The sequence below is a fragment of the Micromesistius poutassou genome (assembly GCF_964030765.1).
Source record: "Micromesistius poutassou genome assembly, chromosome: 8".
NCBI classification, from domain to species: domain Eukaryota; kingdom Metazoa; phylum Chordata; class Actinopteri; order Gadiformes; family Gadidae; genus Micromesistius; species Micromesistius poutassou.
The window spans coordinates 8,639,210-8,662,092 of NC_140278.1; the positions used below are offsets into that span (position 1 = coordinate 8,639,210).

The 22,883-nt window shown below is 44.4% G+C and overlaps 3 protein-coding genes across 9 annotated transcripts; 1 reads left to right on the top strand and 2 right to left on the bottom strand.

Moving 5' to 3' along the window:
- Nucleotides 1–592: 592 nt before the first annotated feature.
- On the bottom strand, nt 593–9,633 carry wdtc1 (WD and tetratricopeptide repeats 1). Of its 6 annotated transcripts, none has more exons than XM_084471600.1 (16): nt 9,519–9,633; nt 8,062–8,203; nt 7,627–7,710; nt 7,486–7,532; nt 6,909–7,020; nt 6,611–6,798; nt 6,151–6,333; nt 5,805–5,899; nt 5,558–5,673; nt 5,394–5,466; nt 5,209–5,302; nt 4,678–4,848; nt 4,268–4,503; nt 3,976–4,144; nt 2,559–2,751; nt 593–2,154 (listed from the first exon to the last, which is right to left on the bottom strand). In XM_084471600.1, the coding sequence occupies exons 2-16, from the start codon at nt 8,107–8,109 to the stop codon at nt 1,963–1,965; spliced, it is 2,001 nt and encodes a 666-aa protein (XP_084327726.1). In that variant the 5' UTR covers nt 8,110–8,203; nt 9,519–9,633; the 3' UTR covers nt 593–1,962. The 6 variants fall into 6 exon arrangements, with proteins under 6 accessions (XP_084327726.1, XP_084327724.1, XP_084327721.1 ...); XM_084471598.1 differs by having other exon boundaries at nt 9,511–9,632; XM_084471595.1 differs by lacking the exon at nt 9,519–9,633 and adding an exon at nt 9,167–9,280.
- Nucleotides 9,634–10,065: 432 nt separating this feature from the next.
- cep85 (centrosomal protein 85) lies at nt 10,066–18,493 on the top strand. Of its 2 annotated transcripts, XM_084471204.1 has the most exons (13): nt 10,066–10,160; nt 11,148–11,275; nt 13,708–14,483; nt 14,592–14,731; nt 14,826–14,943; nt 15,038–15,223; nt 15,426–15,578; nt 15,928–16,082; nt 16,165–16,282; nt 16,369–16,419; nt 16,519–16,626; nt 16,764–16,998; nt 17,419–18,493. In XM_084471204.1, the coding sequence occupies exons 2-13, from the start codon at nt 11,158–11,160 to the stop codon at nt 17,580–17,582; spliced, it is 2,322 nt and encodes a 773-aa protein (XP_084327330.1). In that variant the 5' UTR covers nt 10,066–10,160; nt 11,148–11,157; the 3' UTR covers nt 17,583–18,493. The 2 variants fall into 2 exon arrangements, with proteins under 2 accessions (XP_084327330.1, XP_084327331.1); XM_084471205.1 differs by lacking the exons at nt 10,066–10,160; nt 11,148–11,275 and adding an exon at nt 12,605–12,816.
- A 337-nt stretch (nt 18,494–18,830) lies between these two features.
- ubxn11 (UBX domain protein 11) lies at nt 18,831–22,094 on the bottom strand (the record flags this gene model as incomplete). Its single annotated transcript, XM_084471206.1, is given in 14 exon segments — nt 18,831–18,881; nt 18,884–19,008; nt 19,146–19,298; nt 19,392–19,462; nt 19,837–19,940; nt 20,040–20,139; nt 20,228–20,305; nt 20,388–20,605; nt 20,900–21,017; nt 21,103–21,182; nt 21,292–21,334; nt 21,509–21,609; nt 21,833–21,873; nt 22,033–22,094. Coding segments are annotated over 14 exon segments (1,326 nt in total). The 3' UTR covers nt 18,831–18,849.
- Nucleotides 22,095–22,883: the final 789 nt, after the last annotated feature.

Here is a 22,883-nt window from a genome sequence, read left to right on the forward strand (position 1 = left end):
TGATCTTGAGCAGAGCCAGTGTAACAGAAACTATTTCCCCCTGGGATTCTTAAAGTAATCTGATTCTGTCGGTATCAATGTGAACAATGTTGTGTATCTGCCTCAGCGTTTAGATGTCGCTACTGCAACCAGCTAGCCATCATCTCCATGATGCATGATAAATGTTGTATATGTGTGAATGAAAAACAATCTGTGAAAACACCTGCCTGCTGGAGGAGTATGGGGAAGTGCTTGATCATTAAAAGTGCAATTCCTCTTCAAGCTGGGTCACCTCATTAAAAAATGTGGGTCACGTGACAAAATTCCCCACAATTTGGCCCACTGTGCTACTTGCATGCTGATGATGTATTGTGTGCTTGCATGATTCCAAGCCTCATAGTCAGCGAAAGCAAAGCTGAAAAGACTTTGATAAATGAAAGGGCGCGGACAGCCTGGGACATCCTGGCATGCATCTTGCCAACCTAGTTCGCCACCAATAAGAGGGAACATGTTGAAACTCTACACCAATGGAACAAAGGCGTCCCTGCAGCCCTGCTGATAGGGTAGAACAACAGGGGACAGGAGTCTCAACGGTATTCTTCTTTTATTTGTTTGCAGCAAATAATTGTACATGACCGTTGAAAGAAAAATATACAGACCCTCTTAAATGATTTTGAACAAAAGAAACACAGAGGCCTAGAGTTTTGTTTTTTTATATCAACGAATGAAGACATCATCCTTATTTTAACCAGGAAAGGGACAGCAGGGCCCGACAAGCTATTGTTTTTAGCGAAGGCCCTAGAAGCAAAACAGCCCACGGAAAGTCTCATTAGTCAGACTTCAGAAGGTCTAGTGGTGGTCGGGCCGCACGGCTATTAGGTGGGACAAGCCCTTTTAAATACTTCTTATAGTACTTTTGACACGCATTTGGATCGTTTTCAGATCAAAGTTGCAAGTACAAAGAAACAAAAAGGAAAAAACACAAGCCACCAATAAACGTATGCCAGACTATTATGTGTGACATTTAAATATAAGTGACATTTAAATATAAGCTCTTCTTCAAAAAGGCCCAAAGAAACAGATCCCATTTTCAATTTAAATAACGTCTGCATTATTGGGCAATACTTAATATAAAATAATATTAATCATTTTAAACTTTTTTTTTGCAATAACTAAGAATAATTGTTCGTTAACAAATTTAGTTAGAACCCCAAAAAAAGAAACATTCTTCCTTGGCCACCAAATTACACAGAACAATAACTTTGGACAGGAACATTTTTCATTTCTTTAGTTGACAACATAAAAAACGTGTGCAAACTCAATAACCCACAATTCACCTGGGGCCACCACCGACCCACACTGCGTACAAACAGGCTTCCAAATGTTGACGTCTCTGTGGCGCCGATCTGAGCGAGGCGCTGGGTTTCCTTCGCTGCTGCGACGGTAGAAGAGACAGGAATATGAGAAGTGTTGACCCATCCGGTCGGGGGGGGGGGGGGGGGGGGGGACCATGACCACTATAACCTGAAAATAGTTCACCCTACTGTGGACTCTTGCCTTCTATGCACCGACTCTCAACACACAGACCTGCAGGAACGATGAGTTGGCTGAGTTGTGGTCAGTTTGTTGAAGGGGCGTTGGGGGAGTGGAGGGAGTTTCTCAAGCTTAATCCTCCATGAATCCTCTTCTGGTCTCCGCTGTTCCTCTCGTAGGATGTGGGGGGGGTGGGGGGTAGGGGTTGGGTGGTGCATAGTGCTGAGGTGTGATACGACATCACCCAAGGTTCCGTTCAGCTGAAGGGTAACGGGGGGCGGGGGGCAAATTAACATTGAAAAAATATGAAGAATATCTAGGTGCTTTACCCCTCTATGTGAGCGCGCACACCTGCCAACACACACACACACACACACACGCACGCACACACACACTAAGGGAGTGCGCTGTGTCCTACCGCCATTCTACAGAATGTCAATGAGGAAGGGTTTAGCTCGGCCGACATTGTACTTGTCCCTCAGAGTTCTCCTCGTCGTCCGAGTCCTCGGGGCCGCCGCCCCGCATGATGCGGTAGCCCATGTTCAGGAGCATCACGTCCAGCGGGTCGGCGTTCATACGCCGCTGGTTGGCCTGAGCCGCGCCCTCCATGTCCTCCACGACGCGGCCGTTCTCCACCTCCACCTGCAGGGAGACGGACAGGAGGCCGGAGGGGAACGGTCAGCCAGGGAGAGAACAGCTTGGACCGAATGAAAGGAGACAACAGCTGGACTAAATCACATCGTTAGGTAGAGACTTTCAACTTCATTACAATATTTTTTCTTATGGTTAGCTTTAACCTGTATTAGCGTTAACGATAAAGAGCGAATACACAATTGAATAATTTATATATTGTATTTATGGAAAAACCAGGTATGTTTCTATTTAAATTAATGTGACTACATAAATTAATTTTATATATATATATATTTTTTTTTTACTATTATTATTACTATTAATATTATTATTATTTTTTTGATACATCTTGTTGTTTTAAGAGTTTTATGAAAAAAAGAACACAAGTGATATAAAGGCTGGTCTGCGTGTACCTCTGGTCTGGGGTTCCATAGCCGGACTACCGGGTCGATGCCACTGGTGGCCAGGAAGCAGTAGCTGGGGTGGGGCTGCAGGCAGTTGACGATGGACTCGTCCCCTTGCAATATCCGCACCAGGTTAGTCGTCTCTTTCTCCCAGATGAATAAGGAGCCATCGTCAGAGCCACTCACAATGTATTGGCCCTTACTGTGAAGACAGGGCAGGCATGCACACCGTGGTCAGCTCAGGAGGTTTGTAAGGGCACCAACACATTGTAAAAGACAAGTTCCCCACAAAAACAGCCATGACATTTTTCTTAACGCTTCTCTGGCAACCTCTTGTTGCAACCCGTTATTACACCACTGGTGTTGCTTTGAAAGGTCAATGGAAATGTCTCAACACTTTAGCATTAGCGTTGAGCAACGCAAAGTGCCTGTTTGAACCCTTTAAGGCCCATTCACACCCTACGGTAAATACGGATACAGACTCTTTCGTCCGGTCCCGGAGTTTGTTTCGTCCGTCAGTGGGTCCGTCACCTCTGAGCTTACAAATCTGGAGTGCTCCGGACCAACCGGAGCAATACCACCGGAGATCGAGGTGACAGTAGAGGCAGAAGTCCAACCATTTCGTGAAAATAGAGAGAGAGTAGTAGGCCTATAATATCTGATATGTATATATATTTTGTATTTGACGTTTTATACTCATATTATACTATATACCTGACCTTTCTATTTTATTGTTCACCTGCTTTGGCAATGCAAATGTATATTTCTCATGCCAATAAAGCTTTTTTTTTTATTTAAATTTTGAGGAGAGAATCTGTGGGTTGGTGAGGGGTGTCACATGGCACCGCTGCGTACACTTTTGCGCGTACACGCAAAAAGTGTACGAGGCAGTGGCATGAATCAATTTCAATTCAATTCAATTATTGGCATGAGAAATATTAATTTGCATTGCCAAAGCAGGTGAACAATAAAATAAAAAGGTCAGGTATATAGTATAATATAAGTATAAAACGTTAAATACAAACTATATATACTACATACTCTCTCTCTATTTTCGCAAATGTTTGGACTGCCTCTATACTGTCACCTCGATCTCCGGTGGCAGTGCTCCGGTTCGTCCGGAGCACTCCGGATTCGTAAGCTCAGAGGTGACGGACCCACTGACGGACGAAACGACCTCTGGGACCGGACGAAAGAGTCCCTATCCGTATTTACCGTAGGGTGTGAATGGGCCTTTATGCTTCATGGGAGTGCTGCCTTAAGCGGTGATCTACAACTCTCTTCATGGGAAGACAATCAGAAGACAATTTGAAACGATCAGCATGTAGTGACTTTGACGCTAGTCGCGTGCATGCTTGTGCGTGTGTGGGTATAACCGTCTCCTGACTGTCTTCTGACAGATGGACCTGGAGGTGGATTCACAAACCTCCCAAAGAAGTTGGCCTCTTTGATGTCGGTGGTGGTGTTGCAGTGGCCGCAGTAGCGGTGCTTGTAGTCAAAGCTGCGCTCCCGCAACTCGACCTCATCCTCCGGGATGGACTCTTTACGTGGAGTGGAGTGGAAACGAATTGAACTGTTGGCCTTCTTGTCCTCGCCTGGGACAGAGACACACAGCAGGGTCGATCCTCAGAGGTAGCCACAGAAATAAGTTCAAAGTGGAATGGGGTAATAAAAAAAATAAATAAGAGTTCCAGTTCCATGTGAAACCCGTTCCCCACCTGACTCGGACTTGATGAAGAGCGCCGCCTTGATGTCTTTCTCCAGGGCGTCGCAGGCACTGCTGTGGGCCTGCTCAGGGAACTTCCCCTTAAAGTCGCCCAGGCACTCCAGCGCCTCCGCCACGTGTTTGAGCTCAAACAGGCAGCGGGCGAGCCTGAAGTGAGCCTTCAGGTGGGCGGGGTTGAGTGTGAGGGCTTTCAGGCAGTCCCTGAGGGCGTCGTAGTGGTCTCCATCCCTAGGGAACGCACCACAGTGTTAGCTTATCAGATTCAGAATCAGAAGGGACTTTATTGATGTACAGTATACAAGTATAAAGTGTGTGTGTGTGTGTGTGTGTGTGTGTGTGTGTGTGTGTGTGTGTGTGTGTGTGTGTGCGTGTGTGCGTGTGCGTGTGCGCGTGCGTCCCTACCATTTGCGCTTCATGTAGGCTGCGGCCCGGTTCCCGTACAGCATGGCGTTGTCGCTGGCCTGGTGGATCCCCAGGCTGTACAGCTGGATGGCCTGGGTCCAGTGCTGCTGGGAGAAGGCGTCATTGGCCTGCTGCTTCACCCTCTCCAGGTGTGGGGGCAGCTCACCACACCTGGAGACAAAACAGTTATTATTATTACTTTAGAATCTTGATGATCAAAAGCAGAAATCCTATTCAGCAGAATCTTTGGCATTATTACACACTTCATTGCCAGTTCGTTACTGGGCAACCAAACTGTGGAAGTGTTGTGTATGCAGTACTCAGTCAAACTATAGTCAAACTATAGTCAAACTATAGTCCGAGGCTGTGAATCAGCAGCCGGACAGCCCGCAGAACAATATCGGCCTAGAATCAAATGTGGTCTGTCAGACAGAACAGATCTATACACCTGTCTGTGAGGCTGATAGCAGTGCCGGCTAGTCTGGCAGACAGTTAGTGGAACTACAATACAGTGAAACAGAGAATATTTACCTAGAAAAGATGTTGCCTTGAGCTAATCGTAGGTGGCTGGCAGGCAGGTGGATACCATTTGATACTCCATTGGCTGTCTTCCCATTCGGAACATCTGTTATGATATCAAAGTTACAAACACATCCATATATAAAGAGATATTATAAACATACATACGCAATAGCATACTTATGTGGGTCATATACCTGATGATTGGCACTTTTGTGGAAGAAGGTACGTGTATGGCCTTTGTTTGAATGTCAAATCAAATAAATACACCTACAACGACAGATAGAAAAAAGACACATGAGAAAGTAGCGAAAGAGAGCTCTCTGAACTGTATTGCATCCATCGTGTAAATGAACGGTACCTGTTCTCCGCCCATGTTGACCAGCAACTCAGTGCCATCTGGACTGAAGGTCACGTAAGTGGCTACCAGGACTCTGAGGCGATTATTATAGTCTGGGAGTTTCACTGGTATGTGTCCTGAAGTCACAGAGACACAAAAGAGGAGCATTTATTACCAAAGCAATTTGAATGCAGAAATACATACATTTTTTCATGAAATAAATGCTGCAAAATACTGTAAGCCACATTTTCTTATAACAATGACACACCTGCAACGTAATATTGTCCAGCTCCATCAGGGATGGGCTTTTGCCTGTCACAGAAAGTGTGCACTGCTGCTGATGTGTTCTGACTTACGGACTTTCTGTGTGACATCATAATAAACAGAATAGAAAACATGTCATCCAAAAATATATTTTTGTTCAGTGCTAATTTAGGTTCATTGTTTGAGATAGTGAACACAAACATTGTGAACTTAAATAAAACGAGAACAATACTGTATTCATTGTTTTATAAATAATATGTCATTATAAATTAACAAAACCACACACTTTGCATGTGTGAGGCCACAGTTATCTCTTATCGATATCTCCTTTGACAATAATCAGCACGGACCTGTAGTTGTGGATCATCCGGATATCATACAGGCGTACGAAGGGCCCGTTGGCTCCGACAGCCATGTAGTTGTTGTCTCGGGGGTTCACAGCCAGACACTTGGCCTCCACCAGCTGACCACAGAACTCTGTCAGGTCAATCAGCACCTCGGACCGTTTACTGCTCTCCCTCAGGTCGTACTGCCTGAAGGGCACAACCATCAGCAACAGAGGAGGCCATCTTGTGTATAGTTTACAGATATATAATAATAAAATATAATAATGATAATAATATATTTTATATAATATAATAATAATAATATATAGTTTATATAATAATAATAATAATAATATTAAGAATAATTATAATAATATATTAAAATATAATAATAATATAGAATATATAGATATATAATGCCTGCAGAGTTTCTGTGTATCATTAAAAGCAGGTGAATTCCTGTTAGATGATTGGTTGTCAGGACCTGATGATGCCGTCCTCTGCTGCGCTCCAGAAGGTGTTTGGCCACATGGGCGCCGTGGCGATGCGCTTCACCCGGTTGGTGTGGTCAGAAAACATGTGGATGGTTTCCTTGACGGAGATGTCGTGTACGTGGACCTTGGTGTCCGCGGCACCGGTCACCAGTATCCGGTCTCCTGAGTGAGGGAGGAACTGCCCACACGCACACACACCAAAGACATATGAGTCACACCACCTCATTGCTATTATGTTTGATATTCTAGGGCATGCCAGTCAATGTCACTCATTGAGCGTCACCACACCTTCACAGAGAAGATGTTGGCTGCATGTCCTGTATGCATAGTTGTTAGTTTTTTGTGTTTGAAGGGTTCCCAGATGATGGCATGTTGGTCATCTGAGCCTGAAGCCAACAGACTGGAAGAAAAAAAAATACGAGGATGGACAGACATACATAGCTTGGCCATTCAAAGCTTGGACACACACACATACACACATTATATATATATATATATATATATATATATATATATATATATATATATATATATATGTATGTGTGTGTGTGTGTGTGTGTGTGTGTGTGTGTGTGTATGTGTATGGTATGTATGTATTTGTGTATGTGTATGTTATGTATGTGTGTCCCGCTCTGTGTTGTTGACTTGTATTGCCATACCGGCAGAACCGATTTACCTCGGGACAAATAAAGGTCATAGTCAACAATATTAATACTGTATGTATACTAATAATGCTACAAGAGGTATACATAAACTAGAACCTCAATGACCACATACTTGCATGCACTTCAAAGTCATATTTTCATTTTCATTTTAATTACAAAAGTATTAAAACATTGAAATGGATAGTTTTGGGTTGACTTACTCTCCTTTTTCGTTCCATTCTAGGCAATTCACACACCCAGTGTGGCCCTGTTAATACAATCAACATCAAGTATTACATGATTGATAGACACACACACATACGCACACACATACACACACACAGAACAGTAGGGCTTGGCACCTGAAGCTCCGACTCCAGACCCAGTCTCTTGATGAAGGGGTCAGTCACATGGTAGTTTCTTTGAAAACCCAATGTTCTCTTGTCCTGATGACGCAAATCAAAGCCTCTCTTTACCAAACGTCATTTTTTTTCTTCAACTTTAAAGCAAATGAGTTAGAAAACGGACATGGTCTGTTGATTTAGTAGTTAGTTTAAAGACTGAAAATATGTTTTTCCTAAATGCAGATTGTGTATATTAGGAATTCCAGTTCTCTTTCTAGATCATTCAATTGTCTTAATGGTGGATTGATTCAAGTTACTTTCTGCCAGTATGAGATTGCTCTTGCCTTATTTATTGCAATTGCAACATGTGCACACTAGAATATTTCATGAATAGCATAATATACAACAAATAATACGAATTGAGAATTAGGATGTGTGTATTGATTTACTCACCCTGATCTGTCTGCGTAGGAGGTCTTTAGTGATATTGACAGCAGACATGGCCTCTCCAAAATATAATATTAAGACTATGGTCTGATGGTTCCAGGTCTCAGACCTCTGATGACAGGAACATTAAATCCCTCGAGAGCATAGTCTTCAGTGAGATGGACGACAGTCAATTATTAAGGGAACAGAAGCGATAGGCCTACTACTGATACGTGGTTCTAAAATGTGTAAAGATGAATCAACTAAATGCCAGTATAACAACCATAATAAAAGACATTCAGACATTTTCACCATATTACTTACATGCATTATGTGCCCAGTTTAAATCGTACATATATTAAAACAAAACCGAGTAAACTATAACGTGTATCTTACTTTATAATGTATAATAAACCATGAAGGTAACATGAGCTAGTGAACTGACTTTGCTCTGTTGTTTACCAAACGCAGACATAATAGTGGACTTGTTCCGCTAACTTTAACAGGAACCACGAGAAGAGTCGAGCATCTACATAAGAGTCACAGTTAGTGAATCGATTCAAAAGACCCCCAATGTAAACACATCAGTATCAAGGTGTTGTGCTAGAAAGGCTAGCCACCTATGTGCCAGGCCTTTAAAGTACTGTGGTCTACCAGAGAACGCATCAGAGTTAGCATACTAGCTTAGGCTGAGAGATTATCCTGAGCTATAGCGTTATACCGGTCTACCGCAACGAGATTTCTGGTCTATAAATTCCCGAGCAATGTACACCAGTTAACAGGCGCCCTCCCAACCGGAGCAAGAAGAAGGAGAACATGACAAGCATTATAACAATGACAAGGGGAGTAATATAGAGTTTTCACATAAATCTGCACACAGCAATATCCGAAACATGTAACGGAAACAGATATACTTGTATCGAAAGTTCTTCCTTCTCTCTCGCATACCCATGATGTAACTGAAAGTCCCGCCCCTCTGTCGCCAATAACGTTCATTTGAGGCATCTCGTTCCAGGCGTTCCGTCGTTAGAGGAGAACGCCTGGAACGAGTAGCTGAGTACGAGCTAAACAACACAGACACTGCCGATAGGATCCCTACATTACAGGCTACGTACACAAACACAGCACTCGCCTGGGTCCACAATGATTGTTGTCAAGTAAATCCCATTGAATATGATGGATATATCACACAACAGCAGCATGTGTTGAGACGTCTCTCGTTACCCACAGTTAACCTCCCACAGAGAATATGGACTAACGTGGAAGGAGTAACGCGTTGGTTTTGATTATCGGTTACGAATAAAGCGTATGTAAGTTGTTTTCTGGATTCCGACACTAACCATTTTATTTCGTAAACTGCTTTATCTCGTGAATGCAGGATTGTTAATGTTACCTAAAATGCATTTAATTAAATAAAAAGTAATAATTTAAATCTGTGTAGCAATGGACCAGATGGACACTGATTTATAAACGTACATTTTTACCCTGTTTAAATTAATTTGTTACTGTTAGTTGGTTGTGTGAGGGGCTCTTCCTGCTGATGGGACTTTTGTTTGAGGCATCGTGGATTGAACATAAACCCAACAGACGGCTGCAGCCTCGATCAACTGCCTGTGGTACTGTAGTCCTTGTTCGTAGACATCCATGGTTGTAGTCCTACTCTGACAGATAGTGACAAAAGTCCTTTATTTTGAAAAGGTCCAAATTAGTAGCATGCATTGTGGACGGAACTTTGAATTTGGGATTTATCACTGGGTACACTTGTTTTGTTGGTATAGGGTTTCAACAAATTACTGTTTAGTCGTCAAATGACACCGATAATACAAACGTGTATATATATGTATATATATTTTTTAAATAAAACTTATAATGTCCTGTACTGTAACTAGAACCACTGTTTGTTTTTAAGGATTTTACACGGCAATAAAAAAAAACGAGTCATTACACTAACGGCCATTTAACGGGGATCGCCGAGCTACGAAACAAGCGCTCGTTTTGTCAGAATAGCACGCATGCGCTGAATGGCTGTTGGTTACCAGCCCGTCTGGAGTGGACGTCTCGCCAACATCACAGCTCTTTTCGATATTTAACTAAAAACGTGGTCATCTATGTATATGTTGTAAAAGGTAAAGTACAATTCTTATTTAGAAATAAGCTTTTTGTGTCAAGTGAAGTTAACTAGACTGAGTAACGAAATGTTAAAGTTAACTTGAGGAGCTAACGTAAGTCACTTAGCAAGGAACAATTGATTTGTGTTTTCTTTTGTAACATGTGTCTAGCTATTTAGTTAGTTTTACTACCAGTGTTGGTGAGCTATTTGTATTACATGTATTAAGTCAGGGTTTATAGCTATGTTTAGGTAGACATCCGAAATTGAAAACGTGGGTGATATGAAACGTAACTTATGTGAACTAGCTAACTAACTGTTATAACGATACCTGGTAACATGGCCTCAACAAGAATGATTATGTGAACTTGCTAACTAAACCTGGGGTCTGGTCATCGTTAGGAAGGATTCATTGAAGTAGCTAGCTATACCTGGTAAATTGTCATCAATAAGAAGGATTAGGTGAACTAGTTATCTTAACCTGGTAACTGGTCATCAATAAGAACGGTTCGTCGGCATGGTGATCAGTAAGATAAGCATTTATGTTCCATTGGGATGCGTTGGATGTGGCAAAAATATTGATTAGTATTGTCTATTCCATGTCATGATAAGTTCAATAAGTTGAAGAAATCATCTCTTAATGAGGCCAGTGCTGATTCTTCTGCGATTATCATGAGTCTTGATAGTTTTAGGTTGGAGACCTCCAAGGTAAAGTCAATAGCATGGACCAGGTTGACTAGAAGATTCCTACCTCTTGTAACCAAACAATATCTACAGCTTGCAACTCAAACTGGTTGTGAAATGTAAGAGGATACGATTATTATTATTATAACATTATCTTTATGTTCTCTTAACAAGAGGTGATTGGCAGAACATGTATATCTATTCTAATTGAACAAATAAGGGGGAGGGGGATTGCAAACACATACATGGATTAGGATGCATTGGGGATTAGGATGGTGCACTGTTTACCAGGCTTAATATTACATAAATATATGTTGGTCAGGTTCCCCGACATGGAGTGGCAGACACCAGCTGTGTCGGAGAAGTTCCAGAGTCGGTTTGGCCGGCCGCCTGGAAAGGCAGACAGTGGGGACTCTGGTGGTGGAACCTTGACATCTGACAACACAGAAGGTGACGCTCTTCTTCCTCGGTCTCTCCACTATGTGTTATGTCATGGGGGTTTACAGTGTCCTTCCTGTGGATGATGCTTATTTTACACTTGACTGCTTACATGTATGCTTTAGAATTAGAAGTAAGGTGTTCTGAGAGCTATGGAGCCATGGATTTCAACATGATATCGTTTATTTTTGATATATTATATGTTTACTTGAATGGAGGACATTTCTCAGAAGCGCTCTCCATATAATTAATTTCCTGTAAAGATCAGGTGTTTAAAAAAACTCCTCCTTACCAACTGAGCAACAAGAGGAGGTTTCAGCTACTTTAAACTGCTAATTAAGGAGTCCCTGGAATGTCTGTTTACAGATGTTTTTGCAGAAATAATGCTTTTTCTGCCCTGTGATTGAGCAACGCCGCTTCTTCTGCGTGTTGTTGTCATCCCTCACTATTTATAGAGTGAAAAGATGTGTTCATGATCATTGCATGCCCGGAAGATTTGTAGCAGCAGATTATATTCCTAGCCAAATATGCCTCAAGGCTTGTCTACTGTGTGTTGGTGCTGGATCTAATTAGGAGGTAGGAGGCAATATGAGGTGGCCACATGGAAAATCAGGAGGGCTGGTTGACCGTGTGTAGGAGCCCTCAGCATGCTATGGAGTTTGTCTATCAACAAATAATGACTGTATACTGGAACCGTGAGAGATAATAGTTCCTGACAAACCTGTATGAGATCCAATCTGTTTTCATAGTTAATTAAAATACAGGCTAACATATAGATTAAGTGGGTTTGGTAGCTCGAGCCAATAGCTAGCTAGCTAAAGCTATAAAGCTAATTTAGGATTAACTATCCAGATTGTATAGGATTGCTGTGCTTCTTCAGTTAGTGGGGGGGGGGGGGTGGAGAATCTGAAAGATGAATGCTTCCAAACGGTTTTCTCTCCGTCAGAGTTGGTTTAGACTTGTTCCAGCCAGCTGTAAATCAGTGGAGCCTGGAGGCACCTTACGCATTTTGATCAGATCATACCAGCTTGTGTATGACTGCCAAAAATACCTTGCTAGTTGTAACCTATGGAGTTCTGTTGATTCTCTGAAAGTTTTCCAACACACAAGTGGCTTCTGTTGTTTTGGCTCGACCTGATGAACAGCAGTGCACCTCCTTCATTCAGGCGTTGTTTTTGGCCGTACACGTGTGATGTGTGACACAGTGGGTGGAGGCAAGGTGCTTAAATAAGCGGCTCCCACAGATCACCCTGTAACTTGAGAGGAGGGCTATAAATACCACTAACCTTTCCTGTGTGTGCCTGTTTGCTCCGCTCTGGGTACAGATGGGGTTCAGTCAAACCACCGGACAATACGTCTTTGGGCACAGGGCCGGCCTACCGATCTGCTGTTGAGTCTTTGGTCCAGAGTAAATTCTTTGCAGTGTAAAGAAATGCAGAAGGGGGACATTTGGTTGGGGTTAAAGCGCTTGGTTGTTTGGCTTGGCTCAGCTGTGAAGACATGCCCCAGCTAACGAGTTTGTTGTGGTGGAATGATTGCAGAGTGACACTCAGGTTTGTGCTGTTCTGTTCAATCAACGTTTATGTCACATGGTTTTGTTTTGTCGACTGTCAAGTTGTGTATTGGATTTTTCCGCTCTTGCCTCTAGCCAAGATCCTGTCAATCTTTGAGAAAGCATGACTATAAGTGTGTGTGTGTGTGTGTGTGTCTGTTAATATGAGGTTGCTTGGCCATCCTTTTGTTGACAAGAAGTCGGGTAACTTTTTTCATCTATTTTAGAAGTTGTCGTTTAATTACCAGCATCAAAACATTGCCTTGTTGTGATGCAGAGTGACGTAGAGTCTATTTTTGTTGTTGTTGTTGCTCAGATGGTTATTTTTCGGTATGCTTAAATGCATCAAAATGTGGGACGGAGTACAATATTGCTAAAGTAATAGCAGTTAATTTCTCTGTTTTATTTATATATATATTTATTTATTTATTTATTATTATTACATACATACAATATTGTATAACAGGATGAAACCTCATGTAGTAATGGCCATGGTTCAACTCCATCTATGAACACAGCATGCCGCTCTTGACAGTTGCATTTTGCATTGCACTGCCCTAGGGAGAGAACGGTATACCAAATAATTGCTTATTTACAATATAAATCAACATCACACAAGTCTGTTCCTGTAAATGCTTCTAAGATTGATATCTTTTCATAAGTGTAAAGATGTTTTTGAAGGTATTGCGCAATTCTATTTTGGGTCTTTCTGCTATGGTTCAGTCACATGATGCTAACCAATAATAGCCCCTTAATAGCAACACTTAATGAAACGCAAGGTTACCCTAAAAACAATGTTACTTTACATCTCTGCCTTAAAATACTTTGTACTCGAGCACGAAACATGCAACAAGTCGATTTAACTGACGATTATTTTACTATTTCGCTTCAGATTTCTGCAGGGTCAGCAGCAGCCCCTCTTTCCAGCCAATCCGCAGTCAGATTCCCATCCCCACGGCACATGTCATGCCCTCCACGGCCTCCGAACCCCACCTCCGCGTCCCGGAGGAGCCCCAGGCCAGTGCTGAGCTTCACAGGCCCTCCTCGGGTTCCAGAACCTCCAGCAGCTCCAGCTCCAACTCCAAGTCCTCGCTCTCCAAGTCGGCCTCCTCGCCCAACTTGGACGCTCAGGGCGGCAGCGGTGTCGGAGGGGACCCCACGGGGCCCAAGCCCGACTGCTTGAGCAGGTTCCGCAGTCTCGTCAACGGACTGGACCACTCACTCTTCCCCTCGGGGGATCACACCCGCTTCGATGAGAGCCAGCGGTTCGACACCCCCTCCGTGGAGCCAACGCTCAACCAGACGGCTCTGATGGGCGGGATGTGTCCCGACGTGAGACTCAGGATGCAGTCCCACTTCCTGGGGGACGGCTTAGACCGGGGGACGGAGGCCTACAAAGGCAGCATGGAGAACTCTTTTAAAGTGCTTCCGGAGGCCAGGGCCGAGGCCTGCAGGGGGAGTCAGGCCGGTGCGGCCGGGGCAGCGGGCCTTTACCCCAGCTCTCTGGGCCCTCTGCAGGCACAGGCTCTGCTACGGGAGCACGCAGCGGCCAACGCCTATGAAACTCAAAGCCTTCCGGACGCATGCAGTGCTCTGTCTAGCTGTCACCAGCAGCAGCAGCACAAGCAGCAGCTGGAGAGCCTGCGAATGCAAGTGGAACAAATGCAGGTGAGCAAATGAAGGCAAACCGACAATGCCTTTTTGGTATTTTGAAGGTAATCGCTAGGTATTTTCTAACCAACACCACGTCTTCTGTTTGTGTCCATGCCGCCATAGTTGATGTCCTCTGGATTGGGCATGAACGTCCCGTACCCTTCGTTGTACTCCTCTTCCATACACCCTGAGGCCGGGAAGTGGGAGACTCTGATCAAAGCCAACGAGGGGCTGCTGAAGGAGAAAGAGGTTCTGATCGAGAGGTCAGCATCACTCGGTTCACATACGTGATAATGTGTAGAAATGTCTGATAGTGCTGCGTGTTCTTAATAACTCTGTGACACGTCTGGGCTGCAGGCAGAAGCAGCACATGGTCCAGCTGGAGCAGCGTCTGAGGGACAGTGAGCTGCAGGTCCACGGGGCCCTCATGGGCCGAGGAGCTCCCTATGCCGACGTGTGCATGCTCCGGCTGCAGGTCAGTTGCGGCGAGTCTCGCCGGGGTGTGGTTCATTACTGACTGTTACTCCGTCCGTCCGAGCCTAACAACGCAACCATGTTTACGCTCCCAGGAGGTCCAGCGGGAGAACGCCTTCCTCCGGGCGCAGTTTGCGGAGCGGGCCGACTGTGCCGTGCAGGAGCAGGCGGAGGCGGAGCGCAGGCTGGGCGCGGTGGAAGCGGAGACGCGGCGCCTGACGGACGTGTTGAGGGAGAGCACCGAGAGGCACGGCGAGGAGCTGAGGAAACAGGAAGAGAGGGTGAGCGTCACAGTAATCAGGATTTATTTGGTTAGGGCATCTACAAATGCCACAACCCCACAGGGGTTGGGTGTCTACAGGTAGTGGTTGGGCGTCTATATGTGCTACAGGTTGGGGGCAGACATTAAGTATCAAACTCAGTAGTAGTAGTCATTACATCTTCATCATTTCCCATTTTGTACGCGTGTGTGTGTACCTGCAGATCCGCAGTCGAGACAAGCACATCAACAACTTGAAGAAGAAGTGCCAGAAGGAGGCGGAGCAGAATAGGGAGAAGCAACAGCGCATTGAGACCCTGGAGCGCTACCTAGCGGATCTGCCCACCATGGAGGACTACCAGAACCAGAACAAACAGGTGAGGAGGCCTTCTACTGACAACCATAGCCTGAACTCCCAGTTGAGGAAGCAGTCCATTGGACTGCTTCACCAGACTGTCAATCCTTCGGTGTGCCGTGTAATGGTCACATAAACAAGCCGTCAAACAATGAGCTCCATTGTTTGAATCTGATGACAATGAACCTGCTATGCCTCACGGGATATAGTGGGGAACTGAGTGTGCTATCACTGATATCAAGTACTGCACTCCATAGTGAACCAGATTAGTGCACACACATTTCGACCAACACAACAGTACAACACTTTGGATGTTGTAGTGCACTACAGAGGGAACAAGTGCGTCCTGTGACTGACTGGGTGGTTCTCAGCTGCTGCAGGCGGAGGAGCGGGCGGCCCAGCTGCAGGGCCGGGTACGGGAGCTGGGCGTGAGCCTGGAGGAGGCTCGGTCACACACCCGGGAGAAGGAGGCCCTGCTGGAGGAGCAGCGCCGCAAGGAGCGGGAGCTGCTGACCACCGTCACCAGGTACACTCACTCACTCACTCCAGGGTTCAGCTCTAGTTCAGTTCACAGGTAGATCTAACCATGTCTGGCCTTGTGTGGTTAGTCTGCAGGAGCGAGTGCAGGAGGGTCTGGAAGACGGGGCCCGGCTGCCCTCTCTGGACGCTGAGACACTCAGGGCAGAGAACAGTGTCCTGAGGGATGAGCAGCAGAGACTCAAAAAGGTGGTTATCGTGCTCTCCTTTGATCATTATATTTAATTAGGAAGACCGAATCACTGCATATATGTAACTACATCCTCTCTCTGCAGGTCATTGAGAAGCAACACAGGATGATGGAACAGCTCGGATCCCAGCTTCGGGTATTGACTAGTTCACGAGTGTTGTTGATGTTGTCACTATAATACAGTCTAATCAGGAAAGTTTAGTTCACTTTGTGTGTGTGCCTGTGTGTTTTAAAGGCTTTAGAGGAGCAGGTGTCTCAGGAGGACAGCGGCTCTCTGGCACTCAGAGAGGAGGTGTTCTCCAAGGAACGGAGCCTCCTGGAGCTCCGCACCGCCATGAAGGAGGTGAGCTACGACTCAAACCTGTTTTGCTAGAGTTAGCTATGGTTTCCACCACACATTGGAACTATAAGCAGTTTAATTTAGAACTCTCTTTTTGCATGTTCCAATTAACACTATTGATGTCTGATGCCTGGTTCCAGCTTTGCGTCCAGAACCAGGACCTGATGGAGCAGAACCTCACCCTGCAGGAGAGGATGGGGGACAGCGAGTGGAAGCAGGCCTCATCCGCCCTGCAGCCCGCGGGGGCCCGCCTCACGCAGCGTCTGCACGGCGAGATGTCCTCGTGCCTGTGTGACCTGCGCTCGCTGTGCAACGTCCTGACGCAGCGCTCGCAGGGACAGAACCCCAACCTCTCCCTCCTGCTGGGCATCACGGGTAAGCGGCGCTAGGCTGGGTTGAGACAAACGTTACCTTGGACCTTATAGAGAGTATTTTGGAGATATTGTAATGCTTAGGTCACTGCAAAATAATGGGTGAAGGGTCCTGGGCCAAGAGTAGGTAGTGGTCACAGCATGGCAACGGTTTGGGAACCCCTGATCTAGACGTTCTGAACATGACTCTGACATGAGAACAGTTTGGGAACCCCTGATCTAGACGTTCTGAACGTGACTCTGACATGAGAACAGTTTGGGAACCCCTGATCTAGACGTTCTGAACGTGACTCTGACATGAGAACAGTTTGGGAACCCCTGGTCTAGACATTGTGACTGTGACTCTGACATGGAAACAGTTTGTGAAGCCCGGGTTTAGACATTGTGACCGCGACGATGACTTTGTGATTGTTCTGCTGTCCAGGCCCCTCCACGGTAGGAGAGCAGGTGGAGGACTGGCTGTGTCCGGAGGTGTTGCAGAAGAAGCTGGTCGAGGCACAGCAGCTTCGCCGGGATGTCGAGGAACTACGCACTACAGTCTCCGATCGATACGCGCAGGACATGGGCGAAAACTGCACCACCCAATAACCCCGCCTGCGTCCAGGAGGACGTTATGAATAACTCTGGATGTGGACTGGTACCCTTTTTTAACATTTTTTTTCTCGGCCCGAGGTGTGCTCCAACACAAGGTTATTCTGCAGTGTCCCAGTGGTTTGGAACTCGTCCCACGGCTAATGCTTTTCGTTTCAGTCCAACCTCTTGTAAGTGGAAGGAACTGAACCTGTCGTATTCTGTGTGTTTTTCTTTTTGTTGGATGGTTTTATTACGCTTACAAAAAAAGTGTTTTATTTTTTGTCAGCGATGTATAGATTTTGTCTTCTTATATCAGTAGCTATCCCCGTAGATATAACTTATTAATATCTTATTTTCTCTCTTGGAGGGGAAAACAGGACGTGGTTGACAATCAACTGGAAATATTGAATAACTTGTTTTTTGTTGTCGAGTGTATTAAACTGGAATGGTTACATTTATGCCATCATTGAAGATGGCGGACGGTGTAGTATTACAGACGACGGTAGCAGTGCTAGGGGTATTCAAGAAAGAACATTCTAGCAGGTATTTTCTCCTTGAAGTGTTTTGAGTGAATTAATCCAAAGCGTGCCTCTGCTTGTGATGTTTTCGTAAGTTCAATTAATTTAGACTTTAAAGCACAATTGGCCAATAATTCTTTAATCTCCCACCTTTTTGATGTATCAGCCAACATAATAATCAGTACATTCCCAGACTGTGATTGTAACAAATACTCCAGGTCTATCCCGAGGCCTGAAAAGGCCTTTTCACTGTTCTTTGTAGAAACAAGAACTGTGTAAGAGCAGCTACATCCTGTGATTCTAGGTAGACTTAGCCCTATCTAGAGGATGTCACTCAGCGTTTACGTTTCAATTGGCTAATATAGGATGGCAACTCTTTGTATATGCAGATTAAACACTACACTTGGATTTAGTCTTTTTTTGTGTGTTGTTACATTGTTCTGGTGATTGGCTATAATGCAATATACTGGATATCAAGTACAGATGTTCTAATGAGGAGCAATAACAGTGTTGACTAGCTAGCATTTATTTTATTTGTTTTGCAGTCTGCTACCACATGCCTTACCATTTCTAATGTTTGTCAAATGGAAGAGATGTTTATATTTTCATATGGTTGTCCTTGACTTGAATCTTAGAAATAAAGACTTTATTAAAAACTATTCTGGTAGGAAAACCATAATTCCAGCTTGCTTCTAGTTTTGACCACCATGGACTTAAACTTAGTTTTTGTAAGTGACTGTTCATTATGCAATCTTTAGCTTTGTTTAATTGGAGGGATCAGTACTTTGAGAAGAGCCTTCTGAGGTCTCAACAGCAGAGTAGAGCTTGGCGTTAGCCCACAACATGCGAGTGTCAGGGATTCGTCGCCGTAGCACCGCTGTGGGAACACACTGAAGATGTCATATCCAGGAATGCCTTTCCCTCTGCAACACAGGAAATGAGGAAAGCCTTTTGTTTACACTTGGTGGTCATCGCTTCAGTGCTTTCATTACTTCAGTGCAAAAAACGATAAGACTAAAGATTAGTTTCCTCTGCACTGCTTTGATACGGTCCGCCTCACCTGTGTTTATCCAGGTACTGGCGCAGGTGTCCTATGGTTTCTGAGATGTGCATTTTCAGAATATAACTGTGATTCCCGTCTTCAGACTTGACCCGCAGTGTAGCCACATCTTCATCAGCAGACGGGTGACTACTGGAGCCACGCATCTGCAGCCTGTGTGTGAGAGTCGGTTGTGTTTATGCTAATATGTGGTGAACAAGGCTCTTCTCTTCTAGAACAAGACAACCCAGATAAAGGGATGAGTACCTCTCATTCATAGCCCTCAGTGCTGGCGTGTCTATGAAGGTCACCGGACTGTTCTGGTCATTGGATGAACCCTTTTTAAAAAGCATTGATCACATGATGAAATGAGGTAAAAGACAGATTGATTAGAAGAAAAGGGATGCTTTCCAGAGGTTAACTGACAATGAGGCCTAACACTAACTGTAAACATGTACATGGGCAACATTGGAGCACATGACGGTAGAAGGAACATGAACAGTATGCTGAGACAACTGTTTTCATTGGTTTTACTTCCTGGCTCTAGGTCACTTGACAATTGCAAATGTTAATTACAAAAGCTCACTAACGAAACCTCTGTGACTAAAAACAAAGTGTGTACAGTGGTGAGAATATAATACAATAGCTGTGAATGTGGGAACTAGTTAACTTTGAAAAGTGAGTCTCTTATCAGACCGCCTTTTAGCCTCACCTGCAGTGTAGCCTCCACAGAGCTCCTGATGTCAATCACCTTACCGCCCTTGATTACCACCTTCGGCAATCTGTTCAGAAACTGGTCCTTAGTCAACTTTCTGCCTGTAAATCAAGTCGAGTCAGCCCTATTGACAATTCAGAATATTTATATAGTTCAGAATGTCTCTGCATGCTGTGATGTGTGCTGAGCTGTGAACACACCAGGTATAGTGGATATAGTGTTTTTCACTGCACCAACAGCCAGGCCTTTTCCAGAGAACAGCGGCCTTTCGATGAACTCCTCATGGCGGTTGTCATGGACCTGTTAAACAAGGTTAAACAATTATAAGTAGCTCTTGCCACCAACAAACAAGCCTCTTTTGAATGTCAGGCTCTAGATGTATACACACTTGAAAAGGCACTCCATCGGGGTATCTCTCCTGCAGCTCAGAGGGGAAATATCCGTCCATCAGATCTTGCAGGCACCGCTGTGAAGCCGAGAGCAATATCGATGTAATAAAGAAAGAAACAATCGATATAGAATACTGTCTGTGTTACTCATGAGGTTACCTGAGTACTGGCTTCCTGGAGAGAGCGGAAAGGTCCCTCGAACATCAGGATGCCGTTACTGTACAGCCACAGCTGAATGGGTTCCCTTGTAGCTAGCTGAGCTCCTACGGCCGTGGCCTGAACAAAGGACTCCCCTTCCCCGGCCAGGAGGTTTAGCTGCCTGATGTTCTGCAAGACCAGGTCAAAGTTCACCTGGAAGCCGGCGACTGCAGAGGTGTCTGGAAGAGAGAAGTGTCTGAAAGCTAATGGCCATTATCTAAATATCTACAGTATATCTAAAAAAATATATATATATATAAATGTATAGATATATACATATATTATATATATATATATACACCTATAAACATATTCACATATATACATATATACACTGAGATATAGATAGATAGAGATAGAGATATAGATATAGATTCCTAGATCTATATAAATATTGCCCTCTTTACAACTCTTAAATCTTACATACAGCACATTTGAAGTTAAACTGCATTGCATTAAACTGGTTGATCAACCTGGGTGCCATAGGGTTCTCTCTGCGCTCTGGGACTGTTCCTCCTTCTCCAGCTGGAGGGTTTCATCGCTTTCCTCTCCATCTCCCACCCACATCAGACCGTAGTCAATGAGGAAGTTCTGCCCAGAACACAAGTGCTGTATTGGTGGATGTTGTTATGATTCCAGTGATGTATTGTACTTCTTTGATCGTCAATGGAAATACCTCCATTTCAGTGACTTGAGTGTGGAGCCGGCGACAGGTCTTCACAAGATCCTCTTTGTCAGCCACGTCTTTCTTTGGCTCTAATATCAGATATTCATACAGAGATAGGCCAAATCGGGTTAGTTCATCAGGCACCTTTCAAACATAATCATGGTGATAAGCTTTTTATGGCCATCCATAGATATTTACCTGTGAGGTTTAATTTTTTCTCCAAAATTGTGATCTTTTTCTCCTTTGGATAATAAAGGATTACAGGAAACAGTTCAGTTAGTGTATTAAGCAATAAAAAAATGTAAAAAGCAGTTGGATCAAGCAATGGTTTATTTTTGTTTGTCTGCAATTTATTGAATTGATTTAATCAGTTAGATTATAGATATGTCTCTTGGTGGATCAGGTAAGGGCTCACCTTTTTTTCCAGCTCCTGTGCTTGGCACTTGACCATCGCTTCAAGCTGAGTCAATCTCTGCATCATGGAGGACAGGAGCTCCAGGTCACTTGGTGGACCTTCTGGTGGACATCATCAGACTTGGACATTATGATGTATTCATTTGGTGATTATTATCAAATAGCTCTGTTATATATATATATAATTATTATTATTATTATTTTTTTTTTTTTTTTTTTTGTACAATTACCAAAATTAAACTTATTTTTTATTAGATTAGAATCAGGCTAAATAACTCACGTTATAGGCATACACAAAAACATTCTGTTATACATGTAAGCCTACCTGTGAACAGTTGTCCCATAAATGCATCGCTTCCCTGGCCCCTGTCGAACAAAGATAGCCATCTCAAATATAGATTACATTACAGCCATTATTGATCTCTTTTTGGCAGACAGCCTCATATCTATTGATCTCTATGTCCTGCAGCCATACAGAGCCATAGCCATAACCTGACCCTTAAACAGCCTTAACATAAAGCTCACCCGCTGGATCCTGGTAGAGCGACGCGTTTTTGTTTCTTCAACATGGATAGAGGCGAGGTCATTCTGTTTATAAATGAAAGGCCTGACTAAAACAGTCGGCTTTCTGAATGAACAAGCGCCTTCCTTCACAGACTTAAAAAACGCAGCCGCGTTGAATCAAAATGTAAATATGACCTAATGGACTCAGACAGGGCTCCTTGACGCGCTGGGATCAGAAAGAAGTGTTTGTTTGTAGTCGGTTGCCGTTGGTAACTGGCTAGTGGCCTTTGGGAAACTTTAATGCCTGCATTGTTCCACTGTGTGTCGTTGTTCGTGTTTGTGTGTCCGGCCGGGTATCGTTAATTATTTATTTAGCTTGTTTCCCGTACTCAAATAATGACGTAAGCCTATCACGTTTTTTTGTACTGTGTTTCTTACTGAACTTTGTTTTACGGGATGGGAGTCGGGACTGCTTTGGGACAGAGTGCCTACTACTACTACAGAGTAACACAGACAATGTGTCGGAGGCTCTTCGCCTCCTCATCTCACCACGGAACAGCGGGGACGGGATGTACCGAATTACCGTTACTGGCGAGAGAGAGGGCGGGACCTTCATATACATGGGTTCACTGCGAGAGAGAAGGCGGGACCTTCAGATACATGGGTTCACTGCGAGAGAGAGGGCGGGACCTTCAGATACATGGGTTCACTGCGAGAGAGAAGGCGGGACCTTCAGATACATGGTTCACTGCGAGAGAGAGGGCGGGACCTTCAGATACATGGGTTCAATGCGAGAGAGAGGGCGGGACCTTCAGATACATGGGTTCACTGCGAGAGAGAGGGCGGGACCTTCAGATACATGGGTTCACTGC

Bases quoted from the DNA above. Each gene is read 5' to 3' on its own strand.
- cep85 (XM_084471204.1), top strand. From the start codon at position 11,158: ATGGAGTGGCAGACACCAGCTGTGTCGGAGAAGTTCCAGAGTCGGTTT. The intron at 15,224-15,425 runs GTGAGCGTCACA...GTGTACCTGCAG, and splicing joins TGAGGAAACAGGAAGAGAGG to ATCCGCAGTCGAGACAAGCA. The intron at 16,283-16,368 runs GTGGTTATCGTG...CTCTCTCTGCAG, and splicing joins AGCAGCAGAGACTCAAAAAG to GTCATTGAGAAGCAACACAG.
- wdtc1 (XM_084471600.1), bottom strand. From the start codon at position 8,109: ATGTCTGCTGTCAATATCACTAAAGACCTCCTACGCAGACAGATCAGG. The intron at 4,849-5,208 runs GTAAATATTCTC...TTTTGTCTCCAG, and splicing joins CAAGGCAACATCTTTTCTAG to GTGTGGTGAGCTGCCCCCAC. The intron at 4,504-4,677 runs GTAGGGACGCAC...TGCGTTCCCTAG, and splicing joins GCCTACATGAAGCGCAAATG to GGATGGAGACCACTACGACG.